A 16,356-nucleotide genomic window follows, 5' to 3' on the forward strand; every position below is an offset into this window, starting at 1 on the left:
CAAAGCCACCTGGGGAGAGGGGGCCAGCTCTTAGGGTGCAAAGGCAGATCCAGCTCAGAGCCACCAGACCTGGTCCAGATCAGCAAGTCCTGCTCAGGCACTTGGGGCAGGGCGTGGACAGCTTTGGAAGCCATCATTCTGCCTAGGGCAGTGGCCTTAGAGCCATATTCTTTCACCATGAATGCTCCAGAGAGCAAGGCTGTCAGTGTGTAGCTTGAGGTAGGAGAGGATTATTCGATAGCCTCGGAGTGTCCCTGAGCTCCAGACAGATCTTCAGTGTGTTTAGTGTATGAGACTCAGCCTCACTGCAGCATACCCCTCTCATGCCGTTTCATCCCACCCTATTCCATGCCACCCTATCCCTTCTGACATGTCCCATCTTCCATCATCTTCTTGGGGGCCTCTCAGGTCTTGGGGGCGGGACTTGACCTCATCCCCCACCTTGGCCATGCAATATTCTTTGGCTCAACCAATGTCCACGGACATGACCCTGGCAGAGGCTTTAAAAGTGATGACTTAGGTTTTCCTCAAGTTCTGATGGTTCCACCATACTCTAGTTAGCAAGGTTATTGTCTGTCTCCCTTAGGCCTGGTTACAAGGCCTGGTCCTGGGATGGCCCTATTAGAAGGTGGTGGGACCATCAACAGGCGGGGTGTGTCCTCAGAGGAGATATGGGACCTAGTCTCTTCCTTTTCCTCTCTGTCTGCTTCCTGCCTCCTAGTGGGTGTGCCTCTTGCTATGACGTATGGGCCTCCTGAGAGCCCCAAAGCAATGAGGCTTCTGGCTTGTATCTTTAGAACTGAGAGGCCAAAGAAACCTTTCCTCTTGATAAGTACATTCTCTCAGGTGTTTTGTTACAGTGACAGAAAGCTGACAGATACACACTGAAAGACGATCAGATGTCAGGTAGCCCCTGCTCCATTTCCTCCAGTTCCAGGATAAATACATATGGAATTCACAAGCCCATAGAGGTGACTAGAGGCCAGTCTAGTCTGCAGCAGGGTCTGCTCTCTGAAGCTAAACTGTCTGGTGAGCCTGGATGAGGCCATCTGGACCACTGCTATCTATAAGTAAGTATCCATGCATGTTGTCGCCTGTCACCAAGATTTGGCTTGTTAGGCGGCACTATTGTGGCTACAGCTGACTGCTACATTCCCCTGAGGGATCATGGCCACTTCCCATGCCTGGCTGTTCTCAGGACTGAATGAGACAGGAGCGGCATGTCCACCCATCCTCACAGGAGTGCAGGCTTTCCATTTCCTTCGCCATCCTACCTCTATGCCTGTCCCAAGACTGGATGCCAGCAGGTACCCAGTAGCTGCTACTAGACTTAGGAAAAACAAAGAGCCACACACCGAGGTGGGGAAAATTGGTCTGTTTGTTTTAATTAAACCCAGTGAAGAAGCCAAGACATGGGCAAAGACTAAGAACAAGACTGGAAATAGTTTAGAAAAGAAATGAAAATCGATCGCAGAGATGCTGGGTCACTGGAGCATCAGGAGGAGGCAGCATCTTCACGTGAGCTCCAGGACCACTGTCAGGGCAAGCACCAGGGTGAGCCGGACGCCAGTGAGGCCAGATGCAGAACCTGCGAGAGGGCAGAGCCGGTGTCAGGGCTGCAGCCTGTCTGTGTGTCATGGTAGGCCTGTGGGGTAAAGGGTTCCCAACAACGATGCTAGGGGGCAGCATTGGTTGAATGGGTTCGAACCTCAGCTCTGCAGGCTGCCTGCCATGGGTCCAGTGCCTTGTCCCCGATGCAGGCCTGCTGGGCCAGTGGGAACCAGGAATGGGAAGCTTCATTGAGAACTGCGAGATGCGCTGTGTATGGGTAGTGTCTGCATCCCATGGGTAGTTCTAGGTTGGGGTGGCTGAGGGAGCAGCCTGGGGCGTTTGTCTATGTTAAGTGTCCCATAGAGATGTCAGAAACCCATGCCATGGTCAGTGCCAGACATGGCTTGTTGGGATCTGGGAGCAATGAGAGGGGACACCCTTGGCTCCTGACATCCCATTGGCTATTTGAGGGTGTAGCGCCTGCCTTGTTTAGCGCCTGCCTTTGCCTAACCTCAGCTCTGCCTATCCGAGGCCATGGCTTCCTGACGGAGGAGAGGAACTAGGGGAGGCAGGAAGTGCTTTAGCAACAAGCGTTTTCTGGGGCCTTGAAAAGCCCTCACTTTTAAGGGCGCAGCCTTGAGGGTGGAGACTTACCACGGGAATCCTCTGTTCCTCTTGGGATATTTGGGTTTTCTGTCAGAAAGAAACAAAGAGAAGCAGAATGGGTGGTTCCGAGTTCTGAGCATGGAGGACCTTCTCCAGACACCTGCCATATGGTATTATATGCACTGGGGTGGTGCCGCCACTCAGTCTCCCTATATCTGACCATGTTACAGATGGGGAAACTGAGGCCTGCTAAGTGTCAGAGCCCAGATGTGAAGCTAGAGGCCATCCAGTGATAAAGCCATTGTGATTGCAATCAGTGAATGAATGATCTCTCTGAGGCAGATTTAAGGGCCTTTTATGGACAGCTTTGAGCCAAGGCCTATCCTCGGGGGTCCTGTGGGGTCCCTACCAAACACGATGAGCCGAGTGTGTGTATCGGTGGAGCCCAGGGGGTTCTGGGCAGTGCAGCGATACATGGAGCCGTTGAGCTCAGCAGGAACCCGCTCCAGCACCAGTTCCTTCCCATCAAATTCAGCGCTGCCATCCAGGAGGCGGCTGCCCACTCTCGTCCACGTGAACATGGGTTCTGGGAAGACTTCATTCTGTGGAGGGGAGCAGGACATATTGGAGTCACAGGGGAGCATCCTGCCAACATGGGGAGGCTGGAGACTTTCCAGGCCCCAGTTCTCAGCTAATGGGCTTCAAGCAGCACCTTGGAACCTCAGGAAGGGGACTGGGGGTGAAGCTTAGTTGGTAGTGTGCTTGCCTAGCACACACAAAGCCCTGGGTTCCATTTCCATCACCCTGTAAACTGTGATGGTATCTCCATATAATCCTAGAACTGAGGAGAGGGAGGGAGGAGGGTCAGAAGTTCAAGGTCATCCTCAGCTAACTAGGGAATTCGAAAACAGCCTGGACAACAGGAGACTAGGTGGAGAGGACTTGGGGGTCAGGGCTGGAATAAAAGAAGACAGAAGGTTGATGGGAACCACATTTGTGGGTATAGGAGAGTGAGTCAGGGATGCTGGTCCCTATCGGGTGTCTCTACCCACCCCCTACTCCACTCAGGTATCCAGAGAGAGGCTGACCTGAAATCCGTGGACTAGGATCCTCACCGTGTCCCCAACCTGGGCTCTACTGGGTGTCATCACGATTTTGGGTCCTTTGGGAGCCACTGTATCAAGAGAAAGAGAAAGTGGTGGGTGGGTGTGGTCAGCATGGAGAGTGGAGCGGGGCAGGAAGCAGAGTGAGTTCCAGGGCTGCTTCTCGGGAGCTCTGAGGAGGCTCATTCATTCCTTCCGGATTCCCTACAGCCCTACTATGTGTCCCACTCCAGCTGGACCCTGGGGATTCAACGTCACACAAAAACACATGGGTCCCTGTGCTCGTGGGTCTCACACATCCGTGGAAGAGAAACCATTGTCCTCTCTGTCCAGTTGAGTTCGTGGAGGCCCCGTGAGTTCACTGTGACTTGCCAAAGGTCACACAGTGAGGAAGAATCAGGACCAAAATTCAGGCCTCTGGGTTCCTGATCCAGGATCCTACTGCCAGGGGATTTCCTGGAATCTCTGTGAAGGGGGTGCGTGCACAGCGTGAAGCCACCGCCTCATTCCCTAGCCGGCCTTTGTCTGCCTCTGGTCCTCCCGTGCCCAGTCCAATCTTCCTCTGCTGCTTTGTATGTGCTGAGGAGACACGATGCCCTGGGTGCCCCTTGCCTGAGGGAGGTCGAACCGTTTCCTGGGCTTCTCTTCTTTTCAGAGGGGAACACCGGGCCCACACATAATAAAGAGGCTTGTCCAAGGTCCCCGCAGAGTCAATTACACATGTTTCCTGACTCCCCGCCTTCATTAGTCCATTTGTTCACTCATTCAATAGTAATTACTGAGCTGGCCATATGTCAGGCTTTGGAGCAGGACTAGGGACTAGTAAAGGACAATGATAAAAGTCAAGTGTCTGCAACTTATCCGTTCGCAGGGGGGACATTTAATTTGCAAACAGACTCAAACTATGACCAGTGTTGTGTGCGGGGACTGAGCCCATCAGAGGTGGCACACAGCTTGGGGGGGGGCAGGTAGTGGTCACAGTGTCCCAGAGAAGTGAAGCATACGAGGAATGTTCCAGGCAGAGGGGAACACATCGAGGACATGGTCCTAAGGTCAACCAGAGAGCTGGCGGGGCTGGGGACAGACTCCACAGAGTTTCCAGGGCTGTCCCCACTTAACTCACAATGTGAATCAGAGCAGCAGGCAGATGTGAGCAGACTCCAGGCTCTGCCAATCTCACTCTGAGAATAAGACCAAGGCACTGTTAATTAACTGCGAGGAAGACATCTGAAGGGCCGCATGGGCAGAGGGAAGGACCCAGCCTGCTGAGAGGGGACGGAAGCCTGGTGAGGGGAGGAGAGGGATGCTTCCGCTGCCGCATCCACCTGCCAGCTGCATGGAAGCAGCGCTAGCCAGGGACACTGGAGAAGCTCTAGTCTATTCTGGCAGATGGCAGACTTGGGGGTGGGGTGGAAAAAGCTCCACTTTGGAGCCATTTCCCATCCCCCCATGGCTTACTTTTGTCCAACATCTAAATGCTAGGTTCTTCATTCAACACTTTCTATTTCATCTCATTTCACCTTCTAGCCTTTAGAGATGATCCTGCAAGCACAGGAAAGCACAGAGAGGCTAAGGAACATTCCTGCCTCCTCCAGTTTCTCTTGGGTGCTGTGGAAGAGATAGGTTCGCAGAGGGAAGCCCTGGGGGGGTGGCATGGCCCTGGCTGGTCTGTGCCACTGACAGCTTCAACCAGCAGAGGGTGCTGAAGGGCCTCCATTGCAGGAGAAAGCCGAGCCTGGAGGTCAGTGTTTCAGGAGAGGCTGGGAGCCCAGGGCAGTGAGGCAGCAGGCCACACAGCCTTCTCAACTGCCCTGTGTTTTTTCTAGTGGCTCCTATGTGAAGCTGACCCTGAGGGGCACAGAGGGTGGCCCAGGAGGGGTCTGCTACACTCTTGTCCCTCCGAGCTCTCCAGCACATAGGTGTTTGTAGATGTCTTGGAGCTCCCTCCCCTCAAGACTGCTGGGAGGCCCTGGCTTCTGGAAGTCAGGCTGGCTGCTTGCACCCTCTCATCCCACCACCACTATGAAGTCCATTTGCAGCTCCTGACAGTCAAAGCCAGGCTCCCCGCCTGCTTTGGGAACACAACCCAGAGTGCCGAGCAGAGGCGCCAACACAGTTTTGGTGTTCACTCCTCTCACGTCCCGGCATAGAAAGCTGGAGAACAGAATATGGGCCCAGGATCTCAGAGGCTGTGGTGTGGAGTGGGTTGAGTGTCAGCTCCGTCTATCTGCTCACCTGTTCATCATCTGCCTAAGAGAAGCTCCGAAAATGACATTGGGAGAGGGAAGGGGCCACAGAGTGAAATCCTGGCTCAAGGAAACGCAGAAATTCCCATTACACCCCCACTTGTGGGATCTCGCTGTCTGTGAGGAAGGTTTGTGTGGTCTCAAGGAAAGGCTTCTCTGGGACTCTCATGGAATTCTGGGTTCTCATCAAGATGTTCACTTGTCCATCTACCTAACCATCCACCATCTATACAGTTCACCCTCCCATCTACCCAATCACCCACCATCTACTCAACCATCCACCATCTACCCAAACATCTACCATCTGTCCAGTGCATCCTCCCATCTACTCAACCATCTACCATCTACCCAACCATCATTCATTCATCCATCTATCCACATATCATCTATTTATCGATTCATCCAACATCATCAATTTATTCATCCATCCATCAAATCTATCATTATCCATCCAACCAACCTATCTACCTTTTCACCATCTACCCACCCAACTATCTGCCCATCTACCCACTCACCCATCCATCTATGCATCTATCTGATCTCTCTACCCATCCTCTTAGTCTATTCATCTATCCATCTATCATATCATCATCTGACCATCAAACTTCTCCATCATCCATCATCCATCCATCCATCCATCCATCCATCCATCCATCCATCCATCCATCTATCCATAGTCTATCTATCCTTCTTCCTTCCCTTCCTTCCTCTATGCCCATTCATCCATTCAATCCAATCAATTCATCCAACCTTTAATCCAGGCATTTACCCATCCACCCATCCACCTCTCTACCTAACCTACCCATCCATCCATCCATCCATCCATCCATGTGAAAATGTTGGGAGACAGGAGTAAGGTGTTTATCATATTTGGAAAAAAAAACTTGTTGGATTTTCTAAGGATGAGTACCATTTTATACTCCCACTAATGATGTAGGAGGGTTCTGATTGATCTGCAGCCTTATCAGCATTGGTATTGTCAATTTTTAAAAGTTTACCTAGTCTAGTAGTTACAAATGCTTATCTCACTGAGGTTTTAATCTCCATTTCCCTGATGAGTCACAGTGTTTTAACATGTCTATGGGTGGTTTTAAAAGCAGGATGTCATGGGCTAGGGATGCGTCTCAGTGAGCAGCAGGGCACTTGCCTAGCAGGTGTTAGGCCCTGGCTTTGATCTCCAGCACTGAAAATAAATCCTGGGTGTCCCTCTACTAGGGGATTTCCCCCTACCTCACCCCCATTTTTTTGTTTTATAAGACTTTTCCTTTTTTATTTCTAATTTTGTTTTGAGACAGAGCTAATGTAGCCCAGACTGACCTTAAGCTACCATGTAACTAAGGATGACCTTGAACTTCTGATCCTCCTGTCTCCACCTCCTAAGTGCTGGGATGACAGATGTGCATGCCATGCCTGGCTTAGGTCTTTGTTTTATGCATCCTGGGTACCAATGCTCCACATAAGCCTGAGAGTACTTCCCCTCGTTCTACCACACTTTGCCTTTTCATTCTTCTTAGGATGCCTTCTTATGAGCTGAAGATCTGAATTTTGATTCAGTCCCATCGAACAATTTTCAATTTTTCCTCTATTTTTTTTTTTATGACTGCTGTAAGGGATGTTGGCTACCTCGGCTCCATGAAGACATTTTTCTCCATTTTGTTTCAGAAGCTTTATGACACTGGCTTTTACACTGGAGTCTATCAATCACTGCAGGTTAACCTGCGTGCATGCCAGGCAGGGGCCAGGTCTCCCTCTCCCTTCCTGTGTTCTCTTGTTCCAGGGCCATGTGTTAGAGAACTTGTCTTTACTGTCCGAGCAGCCTCAGGGTCTCCGTCAAAATCAATCGACTTTGCCTGCAGGTCTGTTTCTGGGCTCTCTTCTCTGCATCAGTCTAGTGTCTACATTGAAGGGTCTGGGCAGCTGTTTATCTGAATTTTGAGCTGGTTTATATTTTAACTAGATCAGTTGGGATGAAAAATAGTATAAGGCAAAAAAAAAACCAAAAATCAAAAACAAAACAAAACAAACAAACAAACAAAAAAAGCCCCAGAAGCAGAGAGACCAGTTTGGAGGCCATGTTGCATTCCAAGGGTGGATGTGCAATGCTTTGATGGGTAGTTACAAGAAAAGTATGATCAGGGCAGGTCTGGGAAGCATTCTGAGGCCTTGCTGCCTGGCAGATGGTGACCTGGACATGAGGAGACCATGGAAAAGTGAGTAGCCCTGAGGCTTCTGTCTTGACCAATGGGAAGAAATCTTTCAAGGCTTTCAAGGCTTCCCACCAGAGATTCACAAACCCAGGGGGAGGGGCTTGAAAGAGAAGCAGTCAACTTGAGGGACCAAGCTGACTTCCTGGAGGAAGTGGCATGTGAGCCACACATGGCATCCCTGGAAAGGAATGCAGGGGAGAGAGTAAGGTCCGCTGCAGAAGACAAACCCAGCCATTGGTGGCTCTTCAAAGTTCCTGCTGGGTGTTGTTTGAATTCTGGAACCCAGTACCCCTTTGTTCACTCACAGCCTTTCTCAGAGCGCAGGGGTCCTCGTTCTGCCAGGCCACACTCATGGCTCAGTGTGTCCTTGACCACAAACCTCGGGTAGGTTACACTAAGGCAGTGACTAAGGAAGAAAGCCCCAGCTAATTGACCTAAATCGTGTAAAACCCAGGTCCCTCATCTAAAGGATGGGAATAAGCACAGCGCCCTCAGTGGCCACCCAGGGTACTGCAACGATTCAAGCTGAGCTCCTAGTGTGGGGTTACACCATGTTTGCTGACCCATTTGTTATTCATCAGGCCAGAAAACAGAGTCCCAGGGCAGTCTAGGTAGAAACAGAAGCTAGCCCAGGCTCTCCCATTCACTTCGGGAGTCCTGGATTTCTCTTATGTCCCCACTTCCCCAGGGGCATAGTGTGACCATCCAGGCCCACTACTTGGGCCTGACTTTTCCTTGCTTTGCTGGGAAAGGAGGTGTCCACAGACCCCAGCCAGGTGAGGGGAGCCTGGGGCCAGGGACAGAGCAGGTTCAAAGTAGAAAGGTCTGGCCAGGGGCGGCACACAAGTTGGCCTCTGAAGGCTTCAAGGGTCTTTATTGTTCACGTCTCTTTCTTGGTGGGCATGGGGTAAGGTGTGATTTTCATGGGCAAAGAAGCCAAAGGTCCAGGAAAGATGGAGGGTCCAGAGAGAGCAAAGGGTTGGCAAAGCAGGAGGCTGAGGGAGGCGTCTGGGCAGGCTTAGCCTTCTAGGGGCTGGTGATGTGTCTGTGAAATGGATAAAGACATGGAAGGTATCCAGGGGTGTCTGCCCTAGCAGGTGGATGCTGGGAGGAAACAAGGCATGCCTTTTGAGTCCTCCCTATGAACCTTGAACAACTTAGTGAACTTCTCTGGGCCTCAGTTTGCACATCTGTGGTCTGGGACAACAGCATTGCCTGCTGCACTGGGTTCCACAAACATTTGCTCCATGAACAGAAGGGAAGCAATGGGCGGCACACAGGCAACTGCCCTTCTCATATTCTGTAGGAGCTGAAGGAGTCTGCATCCATTTGGAAGGGTCTTTGGGGACATGACTCCAAGCCAGTCAAGGGCACCTGGTCTTGGGCATGTAGAAGGTGTCAGTAGCTAGGACCCAAGAGTCCAGCTCTGCTGTGTACAACTTAGTAACTCAGGGACAGCAGCTTCACTAACTGGGACCTCAGTTTTGCTCATCTGTAAAATGAGACTCCATGTTGAGCTTCTATTTGTGACCAGCAAATTCCCACTGAACACCTGTGCTCTTGACCCTAACAGACACCACCACTGACCTCCTGGAAACTTCCATTTTCTCCAGTTCGACAACCAACCTTCCCAAAGATCCCTGGCTCTCCCCTGAGCTGACCCGACTCCATTTACTCCCCCTCTCCCTGGCTTCTAGCAGCCCGAGCGCCACTTCCAGCCCCCCGCCCCCCACCCGGGCCTCCGTTGCAGAGTTACAACCTCTCATCTCTGATGGGCTGCAGACGAGCAGGTCTTACCCAGCGTGACCTCCGCCTGCATGGGCATGGACAGCGCTGGGTGCTTGACCTCACAACTGAAGAGGGCCTCATTGTCGATCTGCGGGTTGAGGGTCCAGGTGAGCAGGGCCCGCACCTCCACCGTGCCATCGCTGCCTGGGGTGCGGCTGTGGCGCAGGAAGTAGACCGGCTCGGCGCTGTGTACCCAACGGGGGAACTCGCGGCTCACCACTGTCTCCGGGATGTTTTCCGTGGTGGGCTGCACGAAGAGACTGGGGTCCTGGGTGAGGCTGCGCGAGGGGCGCTCCGTGTAGGGACGTCCAGCCCGGTATTCAGTGTCCAGGAGGGACAGGGACTTTTGCATTTTGGTGTCGTCCACGTCCCGATGCAGAAGGCTACGGAAGGGCCTACTGTCCTGCAGGGGGCCAGAGCTGGCTGCGGGCAGTTCTGAGAGGGGCACTGCGTCGATCAGCTCCCCATCCCGTTTGAAGTAAACCTACAGTTGCAAGCAGGACAGGGGGAAGGGTAACGATGGATGGTTTCCTCTCCCACTGGACTCTCAGAAGAGTCCTCCCAGTCAGCAGGAGGACTGTCACTCCCCTTCCGTTCCCTCACTTCTCTGGAGACCCAGGAGCCAACAAGACATGGTGGGAATACACACAGCTCTGGAGAGAGATGGCTCAGCCCACTGTTGACAAGCTGGGGAGACCCTTAGCCTCGGTTTCCCCACTGGTAAAGAGAAATAAGACCACTGACTCCAGGCAGCCATCTGGGGCTTAAATGAAGTCACGTGGGGAGAGAGGTTTTAGATGCCTCTTAGCTATCACCTGGGCTCCAGCATGGTCCATGGCTGCCCTGGGGCATGTGGATGAGGAGGGAATGTGTAGTGGGTGCAAAATGAGCTATGAGAAGAAGAGAAGAAAGTGTGTGTGTGTGTGTGTGTGTGTGTGTGTGTGTGTGTGTGTGTGTTCTGCCTGCTCACACAATTCGGCAATTTGGAGCTGCTATGCAGAAACCAGGTGCATGTGTGGGAGGGAGCTAGGTGCAGGGATGAGGCGAAGAAGACGTCGCCGTCTCCCTTTCTCTGCTAATAGGGAATTCAAGTTTTGAGAGGCGGCATTTAATTTAATTTGCTGTCTTCTTATTTTGGTACATGCACCCAGAGGCCTTCGGGGATTGGGTGTATTTTTTAATAAATCAAATAAATAAATCGATAGGAGACAGGGAGAGAGAAGAGCAGGAAGCACGGTGCTCAGGGACTCCAGGGACTCAGTGGGTGTGAGAAGAGAAGCCTGGGGTGGGCAGGTGGGGGAGGGGCTGGGAGCAGGTTGGGGTGGGTGGTGAGGAGGGTCTGGGAGTGTCTGGGAGCAGGTTGGGGTGGGGGTGTGGGGGTGTGGGGGTGTGGGGGTGATATGTGGGTGTGGAGGACCTGTCAGAGTTTAAAGCCCCGCAGAAGGATCCTCTGCACACAATGGTCTGCTTTGGGGGTTTGGGGGTCTTTTTTCTTCCCCTTTCCTTGCTTTCTTCTTCCTCTTTTTTTTTTTTTTTGAAAAGTGCTTCAAAAGCAGGTTTGTAATTTATATCAAAGAATTGCTTTCAAGTTCTGATGCTCCAGACAGACGTAAGATGCCTGGAATGTCAGGCAATGAGGATCTTTCATAGAGACAGAGACCGAGAAGGAGGAGAGGCAGGGAAGAACACAGTGAAGGAGGGGCGTTTTTTAATAACTGTGTCTTCAGGGGCAGCTAGGGGCTGAGGTGGGGAGGGGGTGCTCTCCCAGAGCCCCAGGGCCAGGAAACCCTCCCCTCATGTCGGAAAGACCAACTTTCCTAATTAGGGGGAGACTGGACGTCCTTTTGGGTCCTGAAGGGGAGGCTCAGGGAGACTTGTGAGCCACATCTTTGGCATCGAGTGGCTCTGAGGCCACCTTTGTCATCCGCTTGCTTGGGACTGACAGTGTGACTCTAAAGCTGTCCACTGAGCCCTAACTGTCCCCATGCCTCGCCAGTGATCTCATGACTGTAACCCAAGGCCTCTGCATCCCTGACCCCTGACCTCCGTGTCTTATATTGCTGACCTCTGTGCCCTGTACCCTCATCCCAGGCCCCTGTGTCTCCACACCCCCGATCCCTGCCTTATCTGTGTTCCTGCCCCCTCCCTATGGGGCATCTCTACACATATCCACTCTCGTACCCTGCAGTTGGCTCTTGGGTCTCAGGCTCTGAACAGTGGCTGGTCAGATCCTCAGGTCCTACCGCTGACCAACACATGAGAAACAGTCACACTGAGAAGGAGGAGGCCACTTACCTCTCCACCTGAATTCTAACTGCAGGTCCTCATTGATCCAGCCCCACCCATTCTCCACCACCACCGCGATAATCCAAGGAATGTGTGAAACTCACTGGGTTGAGGAGTAGAGTATTCTAAAATGCCCACACTAGAGTTTCCCCCAAATGTAGCTCAGAGGCTCTGATATGGGTGCACAGGGTTACTTCCAGAGACCTTTGAGGGGTTCATGACACACACATGCCCCATTAGAAGTTGGCCACATGAGGTTTCATTGAGTAATTATTGGGCCCAAAGGGCCCCATGGCGTATGAAACATCATCGATAGTGTCTAATTCCTTGGACTTGTACCAAAACTAAGAAGGGGAGGGGACCCCTGCTCAGGGTCAGTCCTGGGGATTGGTGTGACCAGAAGCAGGACTCAGTCCAGGTGCTCATGGGTCCCCATAACTGAGAACCCCACTCTGTCTTTCCTCCTGCCCCCTTCTCTCTCTCCCTTCCCTTTTCCTCTCTTCCTTTTGGGGGTTCCCTAACCTTATGGAGGCTTGGGAAGAGCAGCAGGCTTAAAGTATGAAAACATGAACTTGGGGCCCATCTCTCAATATCAGGGAGACTATGAAGTCCCTTCCCATCTCTGGACCCCATTCATTATTCCCTATCCCCCTGAAAACCTAGGGTGCTTGGAGCGTATTGGGTGGTGGGCTGTCCTGGAAGACCCTTACTGTGAAGATCTGGGATTGCAGGATGGGGCAGAGGGAATCAGAGAGGTGCCGGGCAGACCATTTCCTGTCTGGGCACAGAAGTGGTACCTGAAGAGGGCTCAGGGAGCAGGAGTCTTGGCAAACTGAGGCCAGGCCCCCAAGCACTTACCATGGGCGCTGGCTTCCCTCCTGACACGATGCAGACCAGCGTGAAGTTCTGGGCCTGGTACCGGCTGAAGGGGGCAGGTGAGTCAGCAGCCACGACTTCGATGGAGGTGGGGGGAGCTTCCGAAGGGAAGAACAGGAGGCTTTGACTCAGTTGGGGGACTCAGAAAGAGATCTACCAGGCACTACACCGGGGGCTGCTGTGGTATTGACTATGGTAAGCATGGTGTCTCTTTCTGGGGACACAGAGCAGGCTCCTGCTTCCTGGGACTTTTAGCCCAATGGAAGAAATACAGAGCACTCAAGAGGTCGCGAGGATTGAAATGGTAGGACATACCCTAGAGACAGCATCCTAGCGCAAAGGGGAACCTTGTCCCAGTCAAGAGGTCCTGGGGAGTCAGTGCCAGAGAAGCCACACTGTGCTATGGACCAAGGAAGCAGCAGTTGACTGGAGGACAGAAACAGGACGGGCAAAGGCCTGATGGACTGGAGTGGAGAGCCAGGTGAGCTGTGTGCTCAGGTTGCCCCAACAGCTAGGAAGCCGGACAGAACACAAGCAGGGCCGGTGAGTGGCAGTCGCTCGCTGTCTGGGGCTGGAGCCAGCTCCAACCTGTGCAGAGGACTATGATATTCTTGGGAATTTGTGAACCAGCTGTTAAACTGCTACCAACTTGAAACAGGTCCCCGTGGATATCTTTACACCATGATATCAGCAACTGCTGCAGATCAAGGCCTCGATCGCTTCCTCCTCTGCTTCCAACCTCAGAAAGCTGTGTGACCAGCTCACTCACCACAGACTAAGAGGTCTTTCCTCTCTCTCCTGAGAGTAGGAGGGAGCCACTGAAAGTTTGAAGTGAGAGCGGGGACACACTGGAACGACTTTATGTTGAAGAGATAGAGAGCACAGTGTGGGTTTCGGCTGGACGGGACAGCGGCGTAGACTCTGTGGGCTGGGAATGAGCTAAGCAAGTGACTTAGAGGTCACCCCGAGCTGGGGGCTTCTATCTCCCTTCCTGGAACCTGGCTTAGTGTGGCTAGCAGCCTCCTCACCTGCTCACCTTCTTCTTCTTGCCCACAGTTCAGTCGCCACCATCCCCACGTCTTGGGGACGTCACCACACTGTGAGCCTCTGAGCGCTGCTTTGTTAAACGGGAGCAGTGCCTAGCAGATGAGGCCATGGGACAGAGCTTGAGCTAAGAGGAACTGCAGAGCTGCATGCTGGGAATTCAGCCTTAAGATGATACTTCACTACGATTTCCTGACCTCCTTGGCATCTGCAGGAGGCACCGTCTTTGAACTCTGCTGGGGAGCAGGCTGTCCATTCTTGCTTCCCTGGCCTTGGGCCTGTGGGCAATGGTTGGTGGGGAGGGGGCGGCGTACACCAAACAGGAGATGCTGGAGACCTTGCCTTCCTGTAGGGGCTTTTCACCCCAGTTGAGTTTAATTAAGTTCAGCGAGCATTTCCCGGTACCCGCCAGGTGTGGGGCTTGGTGCCAGGGGCCTGCTGCAGGCATCCAGCAAGGAGGCAGAGTGCTGAGGAGCCTGTCGGCTGGTGGGGGTGGCAAGCACGGGCTGCTCTGTTTTAGGGCCCAGTGAGATGGAGCCAGGTAGGAGCCATCATTTCATTCAGGCAGTCACACATGCTGGGGGCAAGAGCTGGGAAGCGAGCGGGAAGCTTGAGAGAACAATAGACGGGGAATTGTAATTAAGTGGAAGATGGCTCCAAGCAGATGGTAAGTGGGGTAGGAATTCGGAGAAAGGAAATGCACACCAGAACACTTCAATTACCCAGAAGTTGCAAACTCCGCAGTGTAACTTTTACAGAACGGCGCTGAAAACAAGCTCGAACAGCAAGAATCAGTGACAGCCCCGCTTCCGTGAGCTGACTCTTCAGCCTCGTCGTTGGCCTGGGAGGTGAGTGTGTGCTATTCCCATTCTACAGATGGGAAAACCGGAGCTGTGTGAACAGACCCCAGCTCACGTAGTCAGCATGGGGTAAAGCTGAGAGCTGAAAGGTGGCTTACATTCTGTTTTTAGACAGGGTCTCATTTATGCAGCCTTGGCTGACCTAGAACTCCCCATGTAGACCAGGTTAGCCTTGAATTCTTAGTGATCTGCGTGCCTCTGCCTCTGTGCACTGAGATTAAAGGTGTGCACCACCAATGCCTAGCTTGGAGTCCAGATTCTCAGGTAACCAGGACAGCTCAGCCTTCAATGGGGCCAGTGTCTGTCGATACGTTTTTTGTCCAAGTGCAAACTTCAGCTGCCGAGAGTGCTCACTCCCTGACTTTGCAGCATCTCCAGAGACCTGGCGGTCCAGTTGCCTTGGAAACTGTTTCTAGTTCTGCTGCCCCAAGGCTGAGGACCCTCCAGTCGGGGTTCATCCTAAAACACCGCCCCCTGCCTGAGCTCATCATCTGTGGTCCCCATCACGGTTAGTGTCCCTCTGATATATCTCATCCTCACCTCTCTTTGCACCTCCATCCTGACCTCCATCGGTCATCATCTCCATCTTTGACCTCATTCCCATCATCAGCACCTCCATCCCGACCTCCATCGGTCATCATCTCCATCTTTGACCTCATTCCCATCATCAGCCCTTCGACCTCCGCCACTATCACCACCTCCCACCCTCATTCTCATCTTCACCTCCAAAATGTGCCAGTTAAAGTTCACCCTCCAGAATGCTGCCCCACCACAGGGGAAGATGGACTCTCCAAACCCACCCTCCTCCTGTGTCGCTGGACCAGTTAATTTTCTAAAGCACCGTGACCAAGGCAACCAATAAAAGAAAGTGTTAATTGAGCTTATGTTTCCAGAGAGTTAGAGTCCATGATGGTGGAGCAAAGGCATGGCGGCAGGAACAGTGGGGAGCTCACCTCTCAAACTCCAAACAGGAGGCAGAGAGCACACTGGGGATGGCAGGAGGCATTTTAGACACCAAAGCCCACCCCCAGTGACACGCCTCCTCCAACAAGGCCACACCTCCTAATCCTTCCCAAGCAGTTCCACTAACTGGGGACCTAGTATTCAAACATGGGTCTCTGGGGGCCAGTGTCGTTCACACCACCACAGTCAACTTCACCGAGGTCACACTGAGGAGAACATGCCTGACGGAACTGCTCAAGCAGTGAACGAACGGGATGGTGACTCCATGGTACCTGACATGCCCACCAGTCAGCCAGTCACGTTAATGAATGCTGTTGGCTCTGCTTCATTTTTGCCGTGCTAGCGAAGGGATCTGGAGCCTCCTGAATGCTGGCCAACTGCTTTACACCAGAGCTGCACACCCACCCACGCATCTTTAGAAAGAAGGGAGGGAGCTTACGATGGACCATGGACTCCGGACCTCCACCTCTATTTCCTCATCTTCACCTCCATCTCTTTTGTGAGACAGTCTCATGAAAAGAAGAAAGGGGGATATGATACAAAAATATAGGATACAGATATGATAGGATGAAAGGGTAGATTATTGAATCTACTTTTCAAGAGCAACATATTTTCATAGCGTGCAGAAAGACATTCCCCCATCACTCTTGTATCTGAGGTGATATATAGTAGAGGATGACCTTGAACTTCTGATCCTCTTGCCTCTACCTCCTGAGTGCTGGGACTGGAAGTGAGCTGATGCCAGGTTTACACGGTGCTGAGGATCATACTCGGGACTCCACGCTAGACAAGCTGTAGTCCTAAACCTCCATCACCACCCCCTTTT

At 52.5% G+C, this 16,356-nt stretch overlaps 1 protein-coding gene across 1 annotated transcript in view; it reads right to left on the reverse strand.

Moving 5' to 3' along the window:
* Window positions 1–1,341: 1,341 nt before the first annotated feature.
* Igsf21 (immunoglobin superfamily member 21) overlaps window positions 1,342–16,356 on the reverse strand; it is a 222,401-nt gene continuing 207,386 nt past the window's right edge. The window contains exons 5-10 of the mRNA XM_028880731.2: window positions 12,646–12,761; window positions 9,511–9,985; window positions 3,246–3,331; window positions 2,567–2,759; window positions 2,206–2,244; window positions 1,342–1,588 (exon numbers count right to left, since the gene is read on the reverse strand). Coding sequence (XP_028736564.1) covers window positions 1,515–1,588; window positions 2,206–2,244; window positions 2,567–2,759; window positions 3,246–3,331; window positions 9,511–9,985; window positions 12,646–12,761 — 983 coding nt within the window. The 3' untranslated portion in view covers window positions 1,342–1,514. The remainder of the gene's footprint in view (window positions 1,589–2,205; window positions 2,245–2,566; window positions 2,760–3,245; window positions 3,332–9,510; window positions 9,986–12,645; window positions 12,762–16,356) is intronic.

The sequence above is a fragment of the Peromyscus leucopus genome, chromosome 2 (assembly GCF_004664715.2).
Source record: "Peromyscus leucopus breed LL Stock chromosome 2, UCI_PerLeu_2.1, whole genome shotgun sequence".
Taxonomy (NCBI): domain Eukaryota; kingdom Metazoa; phylum Chordata; class Mammalia; order Rodentia; family Cricetidae; genus Peromyscus; species Peromyscus leucopus.